General features: G+C 36.9%; 1 protein-coding gene across 3 annotated transcripts in view; it reads left to right on the top strand.

Annotated features, from left to right (window-relative positions):
- Positions 1 to 20,430, top strand: part of CTNNA2 (catenin alpha 2) — a 512,036-nt gene that overhangs the window by 53,192 nt on the left and 438,414 nt on the right. For 2 of the 3 annotated variants that reach the window (XM_014966827.1, XM_014966824.1), the window contains exon 2: positions 11,261 to 11,367. In XM_014966827.1, coding sequence (XP_014822313.1) covers positions 11,266 to 11,367 — 102 coding nt within the window. In that variant the 5' untranslated portion in view covers positions 11,261 to 11,265. Of the gene's footprint in view, positions 1 to 11,260; positions 11,368 to 20,430 lie in introns of those variants that run through there. The other variant, XM_014966825.1, reaches the window with a different exon arrangement.

The raw sequence follows: 20,430 nt of genomic DNA, 5'->3' as shown, positions 1-20,430 counted from the left end.
GAATGAACATACCACAATCAGGGACAAAGGGTGATATTGGATACTTTCCATGCATGTGCAATGAAGACAAATGATGATGATACTTGCCACTGTTGATTTGTCTTCTTCGTTTTCTTTAATTCTACTATGAGGACCCTAATAAAACCCAAGAACATTCATACATCGTTGTGATTGCTGGCAACATACACTGAACTTATTAAACATGCATGTGAGCCAAATAAAATAAATTTCCTGTCTTGAATACTGGCTTTTTTCAAAGTAAGATATGAAGGGGGAAACTTTGAAATAGTGGTATGGTTAGGAAATCAGCTACAATGCTTGTAACTTTTCGTGGTACTGCTCTGTATGTATAATGTAAATATCACCTGTCACTAAATTGCAATCTTTCCATTTCTTGCTTCTGCAGTAATCTCTTCAGCTAAGTCTGAAGAAATGTTGCTTAAAACAAACAATCCTAAATCTGTTCATTCCTCACATCAAAGAATTTTATGTATTTTATGGGTAGTTTTAAAGAAATAGTGGATTGTGCCAGTCAGTGCCAGTGCCTTTCCAGCCATATGAATTATGTTGCCATGGAGCATAAATCTCTAGATGTCATTGGCCTGTCTGACCTGTACTGGCACATTAGTAATTAGCGGGAACTCTTAAATGTATATGCTGCTTATCTTAATGGAAAGTAGTGTTGTAGATTGTATATGGTGTTCACTGCTAGAGTTCAAGGGTTCTGGAATTCAGTTTGATAAAAGCTGAATTTAGTTGTTGCTGGAGCCTGTGAATCGGCTTCTCTGGAAACCTGGTTATTTGTTGGGTAACAGAAAATGACCTTCAAAATGTTCACATGACTGTACAGAATTTTCCAAATGAAGTCAGATCCCAACCTTTGCTTTTGTTTTGTTGAGGTTTTTTTTGGGTTTTTTTTTTTTTTTTTATGTCTTGTGATGCATTTAAGATTAAGTAGCAAAGTTCTCCAGGTACAATGCAATAATAGTTTTATATTTTGATAGAACCAAGCATTCCCTCTACAAAACTTTAAGCGGTGTGTTTTCATATGTTGACAGAATGGCAAGCTGGAAGGAAGATACGCGATTAGTGTAATCACCTGCATAACATGCACCGTATCTTTTAATGAAGTCAGTCCTGTTTAAAGTAATCCTTACCTCTGAGGCAGTGAAGTTCTGAATTTAAAATAGGTAGTGATGGAAAATCCATCTCAGGTCCTTGTAAATTGCTCCCCATAAATATTTTCCCTAATTAAAAATATTTTAGAATCTGTTTATTTCTATTAAGAATGTGTTTAATTTTAGCTTTCAGTCACTGGATTTTAATATACCTTTACCTGTCACAATATATATTTTTTAATTTATTTTTGTAATGTCTAAAGTTCTCTTAATTAAAAATCTGTAAATCTATTATACCAACAGTAATTCTGTAACCCCTATTATTAACAGATTCAAGTGTCTGCTTTCCCCATTGTTTTGTGAGAGGTTAATGTTGAATTGAGAGCCTTGCTACAAGTTTGTTGTCTTCAAATTTTAAGTAAAGGCACAAGTTTTTTTCCTACTTTTCTGGGATGTCTTCAGTACTGTACACACAAGGAAAATGTAAGGAAAAAATCAAAATTAGTTAGGATTAGAATAGATTAAGGAGAGAGAACAGGTGTTAGGAGATCTGGTCTCTTGCTTTACATTATATTTTTTCCAAAGCTGTGTATAGGTTTTGGGAGAAACAGCTACTTATTTTTGGTGTTTCTTAGGGTATTTTTGTTGTAGTTTTGGGTCTTTTTTGTATGTTTGGTTTGTTTGTTTTTTTTTTTTTTCCATTAAACATGTCATCTGCGCTGTTATGGCCTTAGATGTCATATTTTACATATTTAGAAATTGTACATGTTTTCTGCTTGTCTGAATTACATCTTTTTTGATAAAAGACTGTTCTTAATAGGAAACTCAGACCTTTGTTATATTTAATTACATTAATTCACTTGAGAATATAATTGTGATGTGATTCTTATACCTCATTGTGTTTCAGTATTTCAAAAATAACGAAATTACAGCAAATCCTGAGAAGACACAGCAGGGCAAGAGAAAAGTTTTTGGATATCGTGGATGACTAGCTATGCATTGTGCTTCATTTAAAACATCTGTCAGCATCAGAATAACATCAGGAAAAGTTTCAGTAATAAGAGATCAAGCAGAATTAAGCAATTTAGTTCTTCTGAAAATTAATTTCCATCATTACAGATTTCTACTTTGTTCTTTTTTTGGATTAGTGGAACAGTGGTAAATAATTATTGAATGGTACATGTGGCTTCTCTCAGAATATGAAGCTTATTCTGAATGGGTTTACTGGGAATAGAGCAACTTTCTTTAACGTGTTTAAAGAAAGAGCAGATTTAATGAACACAAGGTTAGATGATAAATTTCCCCAAGATTTTTAGGAATTTCTGAGGCAATTGTTCGATCAATGCAGATACCAGTAACAAGACAATATGTGCGTCTAGAAGTTGGTGGGAATGTTCAGAAAGATTATTAATGGCCCTTAATATTAATTGTAGAGGAAAACATCATCTGTGCTCCCACAGGGTTTTGTTTGAAAACAATCCTGTTTAACATGTTAATTATGGAGCTGGAAAATGGAACAGCTCCGTAGTAGTAGTAGTATGGAAGCCTGTAGACTACAAGGGCAAGGGCAGACTGCTGTTACCCAATGTCACAGTGAAATTGTAGAAGCTTTGGGCTGGTTGTATCTGTAGTTCAGATAACTAGAAGATTCTGTTCCACACAGGGAAAATAGTGTCGCATCTGTAGGAACAAGAGCAAAACCCTCTTAATTAAAAGAATTAATAGTTAGATAATTTAAAGCTCAATGAATGAGAAAGACAAGTATAGATGATAGTAGCAGTATTGCTTTTGTAGTGAAAGTAGCAGGGAAATAATCTCCTTAAAAATGCAACCAAATAAAAAAAAGCACAAACAACCCTAAAGCTCTGACCCTCCATAGGAAAAAAATAAATTGTTTCAAATGAAGGCAGCAACGGTTGATCTTGTGGAATAAAGAATCCTCTTTCAGAGAAGTGAAGAAAAGCTGCAGGGAAATAGAGAGGTAGGGTTAATTGTAGTTTCCAACTATGAGGAATTGTAAATAGCATACTTTCAGTGAAAGGATGACCCCTGCATGCAGAAGCAGAAGATTGCAAAGTCACAATTAGAACCAAGTTCAAGAACTTTTTTTGAAGAACTGTTGGAATTTGAGATGCAAATTCTCTGTTGCAAGGGGAGCAGACATGCGTTAGTTTAAACCATAGGCACTTAATAGTTCTCTGCTCTTGTAAAACGTAAGCTGGTCTTACTAATGCCTGTTAAATGCAGTGAATAAGAATAGCAATAGGTTAAATAGATTTAGTGAATAAGAGGGGTTTTTTTTTTTTTTTTTTTTTTTTTTTCTGCAAGACATGAGATTAATGTTTTATTAAGAAGGAACAGAACTGTAAAAAAGTTTTAAAAAAGTATGGTTTTCTTACTAAAAAGGAGGGTTGTTTATGTGAATTGATCATATTTACAGTAATCTAAATTATTATACTATATTACTATATTACTTTGCTATATGTAGGAATTTGCAGCCATTTGGAGAGAAATATGATAGAGAGAGAATGCAAAGTGTAGAATCTTCACCGATGACCTGATTTAAAATAATTTGATTTTTCTGGGCTTGCAATATGACCCTACGTGAACCAGCATCCCAGCAGCAGTGAGCTCAGAGGCTTTGATCGTGTCCAGAACTCTGTGAGAAGACTTTTATTAGGGGACACTGAAGAACTGTGAATACAGAAACGAATTGTGGAAAAATCTTTGGTTGTACAGAAGTGACTTGGCATTCTTTTGCTGGGGCTCGGGCCCCCTTTTGTGACAGGTTCCTTAAAGTTTTCAATTTCACTAAGCACTTTTCGAAAACTGCCCTAACTTGACTGTAAAAGTTATGGACAAAAGTATGTTCTTGTGTACAATGCAAGATAAATTATTTGAATATAGGAATTTAATGTATAGCTGTTTAAAACAGCTTTCAAGCAATTTCATTGCTTATTCATCTTGGAGTAAATTACTTTTGACATCAAACTTCTACCTCTAATATTTATTAAAGCAAACAAATGTGAATCCCCCTATTTTTTTATCCTTCCTAGGGATAGTTCTCCCCAAATCACCTGTTTACTCATGGAGAACCAACCATTGGATTTTTAGGTGTTTTAAGAATTAGATATTGTATCTAACATCCCCCTAAGGTGAGAATCTTCTGTATAGTAAACTTCACCTGAGAGTTGAATGCATAGTCAGGCTGGTTATGCCACTGTCCACAGATTGTCCTCAGATTCATGTGAGAGTTTGCCTAAACCTTTTTCTGAAATGGGCTTGTTAGGGACTGGATGCAGGTCAAAGGTGTGCTGGACCCAAAGGGATGTGGCTTTGTACAACCACTGCCACATCATGGTACCACATTCCTCAGGGCCATCTCAGGCAATGCTGTTGTGTGATTCGAAACAGGTAGTCAATCTGTAGCTGTCGATGTGTGAACCTTTAAAGTAAAATTATTTTTCTCAGCCATATAGCAGATAAAAAACAATTTGGACATTGCACACAGCTAGGCTTTGCACAGAATTTTGAAGCATATTATCACTGTTTTTAATTAAAGCAAAAGAGAGTGCAGGTCACGCGGGTGGGTGTAGGTGGAACCTTTCTGTTATGCTGAGCCTTACACTGCAGTTTGCACCTTCCCTATGAGCTCTTTGTGACCTCTTTGATTTCTGAAGGCAATTTTCCCTTCCAGCTCAGTCAGGTTTTGGTGTAGGCAGTTGCCTCCAAGACTGAGCTGGTTAATATGACTTAAAAGTGTGAATGACTCAGCCATTGCCTTTTTATAGCTTTCCTGTTTCTGTGTCAGGGCACTGCATGATCACCATCCCACTGGTTTTGTTACCAAGGGAATCCTCCCTTGTCAAGGCCTTTTTCCTCTTTACTTAATGGTTTATTGGCTAGCAGTCTGAGTTTGCATAATGGGCTGCTTCCATTTAAGAACTTTGTGTTATTGAGGCCAGACCAGAATCTGAACCCAAGTGGAGGTGGAGGGTTAGCGGAAGGGGAGAAGGCTGTGAATCTGAAAGAAAATTGAAAGTTTAGAAAAGCTCAAAGTAAAAACTCACTGAGTGGTTAAGCTTGGGAGTAGGGCCTAAATGTTTATTTTGACCTGTTTTTTCCTGCCTAAGTTTTAGGAAAGATGAGGGGAGAGTCACATTTATGAAACAAAGTATACAAGTATGTCAAAAGCCAGTTGTTCAAACAGGTGGAGGCAGATATTCCTCCAAATTATCCTGCTCCATCTTTTTTATTATTATTATTGTTTAATCTGTCTTTCAGCTTTCTCTTTTTTTTGGGGAAAGGTGATGAGAACTGCCCATGTCAACTATGATCATTTCAACCAGAGATGCTGGAGGCTGGATGGGGCTATCATTGACTAATGATAGATGCTTTTATCTTTAGAAAGGGATGTTGTCTATTCTCTTTTCCATTTCTCTTTTACCCTTATTGTTAGTCTCTATGCTCTTAGCATTTTCCCTTTATTTCCCTTCTTTGCAATTGTTATGCACTCATTCTTCTCCGTGTCTTTCTGTCTCTGCTTGTATTCTTATATTAGTAGAGACAGTGAATGAGTAAATGGATTGAGAATAGTATTGGAAACCAGACTCCCTTGAGTGCCAGAGCTCTTCCAACAGCTCTTTATGCTGCTCAGGTCAGATCACAGCGTACGTCTGCATTGCTCAATGCTGCACATAAACTTAAGGTAACAGCAGAATCTCAACTATATATATACCACCAGGTATCACTGCAGTCCTCTGCCAGCCAGGTCAGTCAAGAGGTGTTGTTTCTAGGACTGTGTGCATTGCAAATATTTCTAACGTCTGAGGTACTTTGTCCTGCACTACCCTGTACCTGTACTGAGTAACTCAGAGCCAGCTTGAGCATCTCTAATGTCATGCTGTTACACTCCATAGGCATCCCCTTCATCTTTGCTGCCATATTCAGAGCTTTGCTTTTTACTGGTACTGTCACACGCGTGGCTCTGAAGTCAGGCAGGAAACTGAAAACTTGTTTTTCTTTTGTTGGGTTAGTAAGTGGTCAACCAGGTTATGTTCTTGATGGAATGCATAGAGCTGTTACAAAAGTGCAAAGGGTAGGAACATGCAGGAAGAGCTGAACTGGCCTCTCAGCTGTGCAAGAGTAGGTCAGTTTAAAGGATGTGTGGAAGTACCCCATTAGTCTGTACACGTGGACTGAAAGCTAAGGTCACAATTGATGTTAGAGAATAATTTGTAAAGCATACTTTTTTAATAGTCTATATAGCTCAAAATATTAAGGCTATTATAAATTTAAGATTTGGAAATAAGAGATAAATTATTATTTTTCCTCCTCATCTTACTGTCTTTCTACATCACTGGATGTCTTTCTTTCTCACATATGAAGACCAATTTTTGCCTTCCAGTAGGAAATGCACTGTTGGAAGTAGAGAACTGTGCTGCCAGTACTGCCAATCTAGTATTGCTACCAGATTAATCCTACAGATTTACTATGATCAGGTAGAATGTTTTTTTTCTTTATTTAGTATGAAATGTTTAGCATCTGTCTTTCATGTCTGCAGTGCTCTGCATTGCAGATGTGAACTGGACTAACAACTGGAGGCCTGTTCTTGGCTGACAATATTTACATTTCTTAGAAATTATCAGTTTGCTTCAGAAAATGTTGCTTTTACTCATTTGGGTTAAAGAATTTTTACTGTTACATTTAAGTTGCAGCAGAGAAATACGATGTACTGTCACTTGTGAGCAGTTTGTGACCATCAGAATGGACTTTTGTGTAAGTCGCAAGGAAGGTGGGACTATTGTGGAGGAAAACTATGTTCTGGTGTGATAGACAAACAAGTAATTTCAGGTGCAGAATATTTTGTTTCTATAGAAGGTTCCAAACAGTAGAATTCTGCTGTTTGAAAAGGTTGGTGATAAGAGTGGTTGTGGGGTTAGATTTTTGGCAACCTTTCTGCTAATGAAGAATTCCAATGACGTAGTTAGATTTTGGCTATAATGTAGGAACCCACTGTAATGAATTGTCAACTAAAGTAAATACTTATTGTCTTTACAGATAGGTTTGATGACAGACTGCCTAAACAAATGTTCACATTGAGCAGTAGTAACCAGACTGGGTAGAGACATTTCTGTTTTCCTGTATTTAGGAATAGCTTAAAACAAGAGATGGACATATTTTGGCATGTATTCCAGGAAGAAAAAGTACAGTTAGGCAATGGAATTCATTAAATATGTTCTTGAAAAAGTGTGGAGCTACTTTCAGGATTAGGGTGGCGATCATCTGTATACTTCTTTAGAAGTATTTTTAACAGTGCTATTAGATTACTTTCCTTATTTGATAATATCGAATTTCAAATTCAAACTTAAAAATCACAAATTGCCAGTTCATAATATATGTGAGTAGCAGAAAATAAGTTTCACGGAAACTTTCCACAAAAATGTTTTCTGAACTCTGCAATCATAAAAACACCATGTGATTTTTAATTCAGTGAGATTTACCCCAAAGAACAATCAGTACATGTTTCTAAGTTACAGAGATCGAAACTCAGTTGACAAACCTAATTTCACATTTTGAAGAAAAAATATATTGTTGAATGAGGTTGTTGCTGAGTATTTAAAAAATGACAAGTTGGAAACTCCAAGGAAAAACAAAAAAATTGTGCTACTTGAGAAAACAGTGGATATAAATCTAGTCTGGAAAGTAAGAGGAAAGGAGATCTCTTTCACTTGTGGCTACTACTGTTTGCTTCAATGTATCATAATACACTTTTATGGTTACATGAAAAATGTCATGGGATGCTGTTATCCTCTGCTCACCCAGGTTCTCTTCCTCACAGGTATGGCAAAACCCCAAGCCAGGTGTAAGCTTTGAAGCAATTTATGTTTTCAATGAATTACTTCAAGCTAATTGTTTGGAGAGTATTTGGTTAAATAGTTGTAAGAAATGATTAGCATCCTTTCCTTGATCCAACTGAGCAATTCCTGTTCACCTCTTCAGTCTAGAAAGAATGTTGTAGAAATGGCAAGGAAGAAATATTCCATCTTTTTGTACACTCGGGCAGGCAACTTCAGTCTTCTGTCATTTAAAATTGCTGTTGTGACAGCAGCTGGAGAAATGTTGAGGAAAATGCATTAATTTCACTTTTTAATTTTACTTATTTGCTTTTTTGGGTAGATTTTACTGCAAATGAAAAAATTCCTAATTGTTTTTTTGATAACTCAGTTTCTTGTATGTATCCATTTTATAGTTGCAAGGATTGCTCACCCTTTCATATTGAATTTTGAAGCATATTTTTCGTGTTTCCTGGTAAAGGGTGAAATTGAGGCAGTATTCTGACTGGTTCCAGGTTATCTTTTTTGTCACCTATATGATTGTCATCCACTGAAAAAAGTTTGATTTTACAGGCTTTGGACTATGTTACGGCTTTGAATATTTTTTTGTATAATGAGGTGTATATTTAAGTACCCATGTTAAGAGTTAAGAAAAACATGTTTATTAAAAAGAAAGAAACTGTATTTGATAGATTTAAAAGTATCATAACTCATAAATTATTACCTAGAATAATTGTCTACTTAAAACTTACTTTTGGAAGCAGAGTCCGACTGGAGTAGTAACCATCTTTGTATAAAAAAGAAACAGGTTTCTGAAAGACAGTTGAACATTGTCTGTTGGAAAAATGAGAATAGTTCCCACATTAACTATGTTTACAGCAACTAGAAACTGTCTCAATAGTTTTCTTTAGTCACGTGTATGGGTGTTTTCAGCACTATAAAACATGAAGCCTAGTGATTTTTTTTTTAGAAGTATGGAAACTGAGTAATAACAATTTTAGCACACACTAGATATTATCAGATAACTCTGTTACCACGTTTGCAAATCCAAGGAGACTGAGGGCTGGCTTTATATATGATTTATAAATACGTTGATTGGGGACTTCTGATACGCCTCTCTTTTTGAGCAAGTATTTTAAGTTCTCTGCTAGTAATACAGTGAAAATCTTTTGCAGACTGAATAAATTTTGGATAGACTCACTAGTCTGGTTATTTTGAGTGGGAGTAATTAGTCAAGACATTCTCCTCAATAAAGCGCTAGAACTTATTTTGTGTATACTAGATAATGTTGCTAAGTACTGAATATGTACCTGATTGAATTAAGCTTTATGAAGTGGATTGTTATTCAAGGAGCAATACCTGAACTTTTGATGTTGTTCACAAACTGTGGTTTTAGTGTTGGTTTGTTGTTTTTGTTGGGGTGTTTTTTTGTTTGGTTGGTTGTTTTGTGAGGGTTTTTTGTTTGGTTTGGGGTTTTTTTTTCAGTATTACTGCAATTAGATTGTCAGTTAAACATAGTTTTCTGGAGAAAACAATTTTAATCATTTGGGATATTATATACAGAGGGCTTGATTTGGATCACTCCTATGCACTATACAATATGATGTTATTGGTTTGTCTTTCCCTGCTAGAGTTCTTATGCTGCTCTAGGTATGTGAGACTTTTAAATTTTTATTTTAATTTTCAAATAAAGGAAATATTCAGACCAGAATTATTTAAAATGAAATATTTTTTTTCTGTCTCTCTTTTTTTTTTTTTTTTTTTTTTTAGTGGGCAAGCTAGTTTATATACAGCATTGCTTGTCACCAAAATACTTAAATCACTTTTCTTCTCTATGAGGTGTATTGTATGTCTTTTACAACCGGACAACTGGATTTTTCTGTAATTGCAATTTCAAATATCAACTGTCTTGAAAATTTCATGAAAACCTGAAATGGCAAATTAAATGACAGCAACTTGCTGTTGCCTTTGTTTAAGGCCTTGTTTAAGCTTTTAAGCCTAAGATGGTCTGGAGAATCTTTTTTGTTTTTAAATGAGTATTGTGATTTTTGGTGCAAAATTAAGAAACCTTGAATAATGTTGTGAAGTTTTACCCCAAATCTGAACAGGCTTGTTGAATTTCTTGTATTCCATATGTTGGTGGATTGACCTTGTTTGGCTGCCAAGTGCCCACCAAGATGCTCTCTCACTCCCCATCCTTAACTGGACAAGGGGAGAAAATAGGATGAAAACTTTGTAACTGGAGATAAAGACAGGGCTATCACTTACCAATTACCATCACAGGCAAAATAGACTTGACTTGGGGAAAATTAATTTAATTTATGGCTAATTAAAATAGAATTAGATCATGAGGAAAAAAAAAGAGACAAAATCTAAAACACCTTCTCTTATCTTCACTTTCCCAGTGTCAACTTCACTCCTTCACTCCCGACTCTCTTAACTTCCTCGCCTTTCCAGCACCCAGTGGCGTGGGCGGCATGGGGAGTGGAGGTTGCAGTCAGTTCATAAAGCTTCATCTGTGCTGCCCTTCCTCACCCTTTTTCCCTGCTCCAGTGTGAGTCCTCTCTGTGGGCTGCAGTCCTTCAGGATAAACCTGCTCCTGCATGTGCTCTCCATGGAATGCAGTTCCTTCAGGACATACTCTCTGCTGCAGTGTTGGGTCCTCCATGGCCTGCAGTAATATTTGCTCCAATGTAGTCCTCTATAGGCTGCAGGAAAATACCTCTTTCAGCATGGTCGTCTTCATGGGGATGCAGGGGAATATCTGCTCTAGTGCCAGGAGTACCTCTTCCCCTTCCTCCTTCTCTGACCTGGTTTGCAGGATCATGTCTCATGTTCTCTATGTCTCACTCCTCACATTGCCAGGCAGCGTTTTGTCCTTTCTTAAATGTGTTTTCCCAGAGGTACCACCAGCGTCACTGATGTGCTCAGCTCTGTCCTGTGGTGGGTCCATGCTGTGTTCAGCTTGGGGCAGCCCCTAGCCTCTAATCGTAGAGCCCACCTTGCACTCCCCGACTACTAAAACCTTGCCAGATACACCCAATACAACATTTATGCAGCAGGATTTGTTCTTCAGGGTATAGGGGAGAAAAAAAATTTGAATATAAATGTTTATATTGTGGATGTGGCAGTGGTGCCCTTCGGAGTTTTTGGGATTGGAGGAACACTAGCAAGGTTATGGAGAAGTATTTTATATGTGAATGGAAACGAGGTATATGCTATTCTCTAAATAGATTATTGGATATTGGATAATTGGATATTATGCTAATAATATTCATGGACGTTGTGTAATTTTCTCTGTTCTAGGGAGTATGACTTCTGCAACGTCACCTATCATTTTGAAATGGGACCCCAAAAGTTTGGAAATCAGGACTCTCACAGTGGAGAGGCTATTGGAGCCACTTGTTACCCAGGCAAGTATCTTCAATTTGTTTTGCTTCTTCCTTTAGCCCGATGCTATATTTACTCATTTTATGTAATTATCTTAATAATCCTTGATAATAAAAACCTGAACAGTTTTTGTTTGTGTTGTCTAGTAGAAAGCTTTGTTCAAACATGTTTAGAAGTTCTTGTTCTAAATAATTTACAGTCTCGAAGTATGAGCAGGGATACAGTAGCAACAACTATTTAGTTGTGTTTGTCTTTTATAAGCAGTTTAGGAATTTATGAAACAGTCAATTTAAGACGGGGATTTGATTGAATACATACTCTTGGCTTGTTATTATTCCGTGGAAGACAGGTTCACATTAAAAACAAGGAAAACCAACCAAATAAATGAAAGAAACTCTTATAACCTGTTTCATTTTGTGCTGTGATTGATTAGGAATGCACGCTCAACCATTTACCTCTCAACTGAGTAAAATTTGCCAATAGCAGCAAAAATATTTGTGCAGTGGTCTGAAAAGAGCAAGGTGAAAGTGATGCTAGGTATTGCGTATAATGTATGTATTAGTGGTGTCCAGCTTTTAACCAGGTGGACCAGTTTCTTTATTGTCAGAGAAGATCTTTGTATATCTGCACTTCATGATTCCTGTGCCTGTACAAATTTGCATGCCCTGTGAGTGCATGGACAGGGGCAGGCGCTATGTGGTCCAGAGATATATGGCAGCAGACATCAGACTTCTGTCACCACCAGTGCAACTTGCTGAGCTCATCGCCTGATGCCTTTTTATCCATGAATTGCCATTAATAATGGGAAGCTGGTTACATAATTTTATTCTAGTAAGCTTAAGATGAGTAGTTTCATTATTTAAAATACACACACAAGTAATTTTTTTTCTAGGAATGCTCATTATATTAAAATCGAATGCCAGCTCACCCCATCTGTCCATCCACCTGTTACTAACAGTTTTCTCGTAGACATTGTGAATCTTGAGATTGGTCTGCTGGATAGAAATGTAGGCCTTCTTTTGAGTGTGAGACCAGACTTGGTGTTTTTATTTTCAGAATAAAACAGAGATAAATAGCTACTCTTTTACTTCCCCCCAAATAATGTCTCTGTATAGTTCCTATGCTCCTTAAAGTGAGTCACTTTCCGAAGAAATTACACCTATTCTTCTTTCTTTGTTTTTGAAAAATAACTACATTATCTTTCTACAAATTATTCTGAACATTAAAGTCTAACAATGTACACAAATATACAGACACCAAGGCAAAGAGATATGTTTCGTTTCACATAGCTGTTGATAATATGGTAATTAACTTTCATTATAAACCTTGATAATTTTGTGGTTGATATGGAAGACAGACTAAAATCACAAATGCATTGTGATACTAACAGAAAATTAAGTTATGAGCTCTCTGTTATTCTGATAGAAGAGGAAGTTGGTGTAGGTGTTGGAAGTGAAGCTGCTGTGAACCATGATCTGCTGCAAAAAGTGCAAATTACTGAGTTGTCTGTGAGTGAATTTCCTCTTTGCCTTTGCTTTATTTTCCAGTACCTTGCAGAGAGTGCATCAGTCAAGAAGTGAAAGTACCATTGTAGTTTCATAGCTTCTCAAGGTGCTTTGGTTAACTTTGGATTTAGCTAGATTTTTGTTTGATAGCACGCTTCAACAAATGTAAATAAAGAAATTACAAGTTGAATTACAGGGCATGGATTTCTTCAGTGGTGGAAACTAAGGATCCTTACCTGTGTCTTTTGATGAGGAACAATGTATTTCTATTTTAGCAGTATGTCAAGGAGACTAGAGAAAATAAAGCGAAGTCCAGGAGGGATAGAGAAATGATGGGCTATTGTTTTATTCAACTGTTATGAGCATTTCCATCCTGATTTCTTGATTTCATAGGTTTCTAGATAGTATGGACATATAAAACAAACCTTTTGAACTCGCAAGTTAATTTCTTGTATTAGAGAAATAATCAGTTTTACTTATATTCCTCTACTTAGAATCCAGTAAAATATGTTTGACTAAAGCATGTTTTTGTGAGCCACACAAACATGATCACAAACACTTCAAGCGATGAGAAATGTGCTACCTTTAGATTGTGTTTATCTGTTGCATTTTTAACTTAAGTTATTCAGCTGCTCATTCTGTTTTTCTCAGATAAGTTAACGATCATCCCAGTTTAAAGGCTTTTCTTTTTTCTGCTTATAGTCTGGTCAAGTCAAGAATAGTATCTTGTTTACCTCTGTTTGGGCTTAGATTTCAATCTTACTATGCAATAACAACCTCCACAAGATACCATGTGCCCATTCCATATGCAAAGACTTGGATCTCCTTAAAAAGTTTCAAAGCACTTTCCTTCCCAAAGAGAACATTTAATTTGAAAGTTTATCCTGGCAAGCAAATAAATACATAAATATTTACTCCCTGTTCAGTTTGAACTTTGGAGTCTACTGTAGATTCATGAGAACTGCTTAATACAGAAATCATAGTGATGGGACGGTCTTCCGAAAGTCACAAAAAACCAAGTCATTGTATAGAAGAGAAAGATTCAGTGGCCACAAAATGAAACAGAACTGTTCTGCACAAGTTCCTTGGCAACCTGATCTGACTTTGAGGGCAGCCCTTCTTTGACTAAGACCTTGGAGTAGATGGAATACTGAGGTCCTGTACAGCCAGTTTTATTTTGGCATTCACATTTGAATAGTGGATCCTCTTGTTCTCCGAGCTTTGTAAGATTTTGGAGAATGCTTGGAAAACCAGAAGCAGTTATGCACAGGTCTTAGGGCTCCAGAAATGCTAATCAGGCCTTTTGTGTCTGTGTGTGTGTGTGATTTAGGTTCTGAACTCAGAGTATATATAGAGTGACAGAGTTTCAAATGATGGCACATCCACTGATTTCTACTGAAATTTGGGGGAGTAATCTAGAAATGTGATGTGGATTTGAAAAAGAGCATGTCAGTGTGTCAGGAGAATCATGCATTAAAACTGAATTTTAGACAAGCTCATTAGTGTTCCACTTGAGAAAATATGGATAACCTATGAATTGATTTAGAAGAAATTAAAAGACAGGAAGGTTGTCTGAGCTGGAGGCAAAAAAAATTAATCCATTAACTGATCACGAGAACACATTAGAAAAGACAGAATTGTACTTATTCTAGGAAGCCCTGAACTAGCAAGCTAATTAAAAATTTCTCTGGCTGTCAGAAATATGAGACCATTGGAGCTTCCTGGGGTACCCATTTTCCCAGGGCTTGTTGTCATGTTTAAAGAGTAACAAATACGCCCATCCACAAGTCTTTTATCACATTACTATTATCAAGATTTCATAAGAGAAAAATTTATTAGAATTTCTATTGTCAACAATATTGAATTTAGTAATTGAAATAGTTTTTTTTTTTTCTCTGGCTTCAATGTCACTATTAGCTAAAAGTATAAGGTAATTGTAGTATTGCTAATTTTGTTTTTTGAGAGTTTGTAACAGTTAACCATTCTTTAATATAATTCTATGAAATTTTTATAAGGAAATGTATAACTAAAATATATCCTCAAGGAATAGTGCCTTTTATTCTCACCTTCATGCATAGTAACCAAAATTAATTGCAATTTTATTTGTCAGACTGTGGATGGTTTTCACAAGAAAAAAGAATTACATTTTTAGAAAGGGCTTAACTGCCATTACCTGATATTTTATGTGCATCTGGAAAATAGTGCTTGTGGAGGTTGCCCACAAGGACTCAGGGGATATTTTTTTTGTTTTCTTTGCATAATAATTAAATACAAATATGAATGCAAGTGATATATGTTAAGAACAGACAAAAACACCAAAAACAACTAACCATAAGCCAGCAACATTAATGCAATTTTTTTTTTTTATTTTAAAACACCCAAAATACTCATGTGTGAACACATGGATGAAAAGATGAAGGAGGTGTGTATAATTTTTGAAGATAAGATTTGCTCTTTTGATGAGATTTCAATTTTCTAGTGTCAACCTGTGGTTCTTTTCAGTAGTTTTTCCTAGGTATTTTAAATAGCAGTGTGACTGTTTTACAAATGAACCTTTATTACCCGAGCCAAGCAGTAGTTGTGCTTTTTAGGATTTTGGACTATTATATATTTTTTCAGAATTGTAATGGTAACACAAATAATACTGAGTGTTCCTGTTGCAGATTTTTCATGACTGATTATGTTTTCTTCAGTATGACACATTTTTGTCCTTCTGGAGTTGATGTGAAAAGACAAATCTGAATTGCAGTGCAAGTTTGGTTGGGTTTTTTTGCCCCAGTAAATTTAAGATGCCCATTATAGTAGCTTAGAATGAAACAATAGTATGTTTTAAGGCAGAAAAGCTAATTGACTAATGATTTTGTATTTTTTTTTTTTGTATATAGTATCACTCAGTAAAATTAAGTAACCCATACCTATAAAATAAACAAGTAACTAGAAAAAAGCAAAATAGTTTTTATTAGTGCAATTTAATTAGAAAATCATAATATAGATGGCTTGTGTTATACTTCATGATTTCTTCTCAAAGAACTTGTGCCTAATCTGATACCTTGTGCAGTATATTTGGAAAATGGACTGGTAACCGTGTTGCTGTGAGAAATATAAATCTATTTGCAACCATTCCAGATAATCAGATAGTATTTATATTCAGTGAACCTTGCTCTTATTGCCTAAATTTGCTGTGCTAAATAATGTCTACAGGAAATATATTATTAATTGTCATTGTCAAGGAGCTGCATCTGAACCATACCTATGCAAGTAGACACACAGGTTCCTTTTGGAGGGTTTGTGAATGTATGTTTCAAACAGTTTTGAGAAAAACAGCCACAGGAAATGGAATGCTGTATGTCTGACACGCATTCCACTTGCGTTAGTAACTGTAAAGAATTATTAAGCAATTTTTCTATTTGATAGCTGGTTTCAGATGAAGTCATCTTCAAGACAGACCTAAGGGAAAATGAATTATAAAGCCATATTGTTTGATTGTTCGAGCTCAATTCAGCTGTACAATAGTCAATATTATTTTAACTTTTTTTTTTTTTTTACCTGAACAGGACTATTTTCCCAATTGTGAAATTAGTTTCTGTTGAAGCTCTGTTTCTTATCAGAACACTCCCAGATCTGTGGCATTTCTGGGAGTGCAGGAGGTTTGACTGTGCAACAGTAATCTCTAGCATGGGCTAATTAGGTGATGACCATTTGTATCAGGGAGTCAACGCCAAATCCTATCAGAAAAAGAATTTGGAATTTTTCTTCTCTACCTGAAACTGAACTTCAGACATTATTTATGAATCCACCTTACTTTCTGCAACATTATGCTATTTATCACTTAAAATAATTTCTGAAGTGAAAACTAGCAGGTGCCTATTTACATCAGGGTGGCTTTTTTCATCCATTAGATTCTCCAGGGAACAGTTGCTGCATTCTGGCCATCACTGTTTCTTCTTTGTCATTGTATTCAGTAACATCTGTGCCCCTCTGTGAACTCTAGTTGGGATTTTCTCAGTATGGAGACTTTTTGTGCTGATTACGGGAACCTTTAACTAGATTTTATCTTTTCTATTTTTATTCTCCCTTGCTGGAAAACTGTAGACTATTTATAGTGTGTAGTGTCCTGTAAGGTCAGGACCTCGTCAGTCTGTTTGTCTTTCAGTCATTTTATTCCCTGTTAAAAGGTGTTTATACATGTATTTGTACTTCTCAGTTTATGCATATGCAGGTTAGGATTTGCTGGTGGGAGAATGAAGAATCTGAGAGCTTTAGATCTCATCCATTACTCCTATGTTCTGTTTTTATGCAATAATGGTGCTTAAACTCAAAGCAATGAAACACAATGGCTACTTTTTCTTCTGTTCTTCCACATGCCATTGTGGAGAGACGGTGAGAAGTTTCTTATTCATATATTCAATGATCTGAAAGGTCTTTCCCAACCTAAACAATTCTGTGATTTTTCTGTATCGTAGCTGGAAATGGAAGTTATGCTGGGACTGCCATAAATTTTCAGTCAATAGTGACTGGAAAAGCTTGTGGCTAAAATGAACCTACTCTGCTGTGCAATTCTTTGTATTAAATGCTAGATTTTTCCATCCATTGGGAAACTCTTTAGTCTTGTTCATCATTAGCAAATAATTAGTGCTTCAAGATTACAGAATCACAGAATTGTAGGGTTTGGAAGGGACCTCCAGAGATCATCTAGTCCAACCCCCCTGCCAAAGCAGGTCCACCAGCAGCAGCCTGCTCCCATGCTCTGCCACCCGCAAAGTAAAGAAGTTCCTCCTCATGTTCAGATGGAGTTTCCAATGTTCCAGCTTGTCTGTTGCCCCTTGTCCTGTCACCAGACACCACTGAGAAGAGCCTGACTGCATCCTCTTGACACCCGCCCTTCAGGTGTTTGTAAGTGTTGATGAGATCCTCTCTCAGTCTTCTCCAGACTAAAAAGACACAGGTCTCTCAGCCTTTCCTCAAAGGAGAAGTGCTCCATTCCCTTTATCATCATTGTAGTCCTCTACTGGACTCTTTCCAGTAGTTCCCTGTCCTTCTTGAACTGGGGGGCCCAGAACTGGGCACAGTACCCCTGATGGCGCTTCACCAGGACAGAGTAGAGGAGGAGGATGACCTCCCTCGACCTGCTGCTGACACTCTTTTTAATGCACCCCAGGATGCCATTGGACTTCTTGGTCAAAAGGGCACATTGTTGGCTCATGGTCAACTTGTGGTCCACCAGGACTCCAAAGTCTCTCTACAGAACTACTTTCCAGCAGGTCAGCCCCTAGCTTGTCCTGGTGCATGGGATTATTCCTCTCCAGGTGCAGGACCCTATATTTGCCCTTGTTGAATTTCATCAGGTTCCTCACTGCTCAACTCTCTAGCCTTTCCAGGTCTTGCTGTGTGGCAGCACAGCCTTCTGCTGTATCAGCCACTCCTCCCAGTTTTGTATCATCAGCAAAGTTGCTGCAGATGCACTCTGTCCCCTCAACCAGGTCACTGATGAACATGTTGAATAAGACTGGACTCAGTATTGACTCCTGGGGAATACCGCTAGTTACAGGCCTCCAACTGGACTCTGTGCTGCTGATCACAATCCTCTGAGCTCTACCATTCAGCCAGTTCTCAATCCATCTCGGTGTCCACTCATATAACCCACACTTTCTAAGCTTCCCTATGAGGATGTTATGGGATACAATGTCAAAAGCCTTGCTGAAGTCAAAGTAGACAACATGTACTGCCCTCCTCATCATCCACCCAGCCAGTCGTTCTATCATTGAAGGCTATCAGACTGGTCAAGCATGATTTCCCCTTGGTGAATAAACCAGAAACTGGTTCTGACTTTATGTGGTATGGACAAACCAATTTTCATTACAGTTTAACTTAAAAAAAAAAAAACCAAAACATTAAAACTCTGACTGAGCTTTAACTTCAGGAGAGAGAAAATGCTGAAAAGTTTCTGCTGTAATGACTGATTAGAGTATAATAATAATGGGGCTAGTGTCTAATCTGAAAAGAAATATAGTATGTAAACAACAAAAAAAAAGACAGCTGAATATCAAGGTGGAGTAAACAGTGGCTTCTATTTTCAGTTGTGGCTCCATTTCAAGAATGAATTGCAGTAGAGAGATCAGGACGGGGGGGAGCTGGATGAATCTTTTCCTGTAAGTGTAGTGCATTCACCAGGGAAGGGATTGCATAACTGAAGCCTGGGAAATTCCCTGATACTGTCTTCATTCTCTCTACTGAAATAGCACAGCATGTAATTTTCAAACTTTTCTAGCCATTTTCTTAGCTGTATTCTTTTCTTGCATACAGTTTTCTTGCAAGAGTTTTCAGAAAATGATGTGCTTGCCTGGGATTTCCATACTCAGAGCAAAAGATCAAACTAATCTGAATAGCTATTGTAATATCTTTCTTCTACTTGTGTCCTTGAAGATGTATAGCAAGATGCAGTGAAGCAAACCTGAGCCTTTTTCTGTCCTCAAAGATACAACTCAGCAGGTTCTTAACAATCCTGTTGATTTAATCAGGGTCATAGCTATAGAAGGGGAACATCTAAAGGTTTTAAGGGAAAATTGGCTTTGGTTGCATTTTTAGTTGATTCTTTTCAGTTTGCAGGAAAAGCAGTTATGTTTTTGGTTTTTTTCAGTTTGTCTTATGAGCTCCGTGTCCCTTCCAAAAATTCTTGCAGTCAACAAATATATTAGCAAATTATATTGTTTTTCATTTATGTCAAAAATGCCAATTAAAGCAGGGTAAGTGTATCAGCTTATGTTTTGAAAGATGATTACACCGTTAATAGTCTGTGGGCTTGTTACAAAAGAAGCAATAGATTTTAATTTTGGCTGATAAACAATTCTTGTTGGTATCATAAACTTATACTTACTAAAAGTGTTTCACACATTTTTTTTCCCAGTAATTGTAAAAGAGGACTTCAGAATTATTGCACTGGGTATAACTGCTAATATAATAATTGATATAACTATAATAGTTCATAAAGTCATAGAATAGTTTGGATTGGAAGAGAGCTTTAAAGGTCTTCTAGTCCAACTCCCCTACAATGAGAAGGGATATCTTCAACTAGATGAGGCTGCTCAGAGCCCCATCCAACCTGACCTTGGATGTTTCCAGGGATGGGGCATCTACCACCTCTCTGGCAACCTGTGCCAGGGTTTCACCGCCCTCTTCCTTATGTCTAGTCTAAATCCATCCTAGCCATTACCCCTTGTCCTGATGCAACAGCCTGTCTCCATCTTTTCTGTAGACCCCCTTTAAGTACTGAAGGGCTGCAATAAGGTCTCCCCAGAGCCTTCTTTTCTTCAGGCTGAACAACCCCCATCTTTTCTCCAGGCTGCACAGCCCTGAACAACAGCCTTTCCTCATAGGAGAGGTGTTCCATCCGTCTGACTGTTTCTGTGGCCCTTCTCTGGACTCATACCAACAGGTCTATGTCTTTGCTGTGCTGAGGGCTCCAGAGCTGGACACAGTACTCCAGGTGGGGTCTCATGAGAGCAGAGGGACAGGATCACCTCCCACAACCTGCTGGCCATGCTTCTTTTGATGCAGCGCAGGATGCAGTTGGCTTTCTGTGCT

The sequence above is a fragment of the Calidris pugnax genome, unplaced genomic scaffold (genome assembly GCF_001431845.1).
Source record: "Calidris pugnax isolate Ruff unplaced genomic scaffold, ASM143184v1 scaffold14, whole genome shotgun sequence".
Lineage (NCBI taxonomy): Eukaryota > Metazoa > Chordata > Aves > Charadriiformes > Scolopacidae > Calidris > Calidris pugnax.
This window is presented reverse-complemented; position numbering and strand designations above follow the sequence as displayed.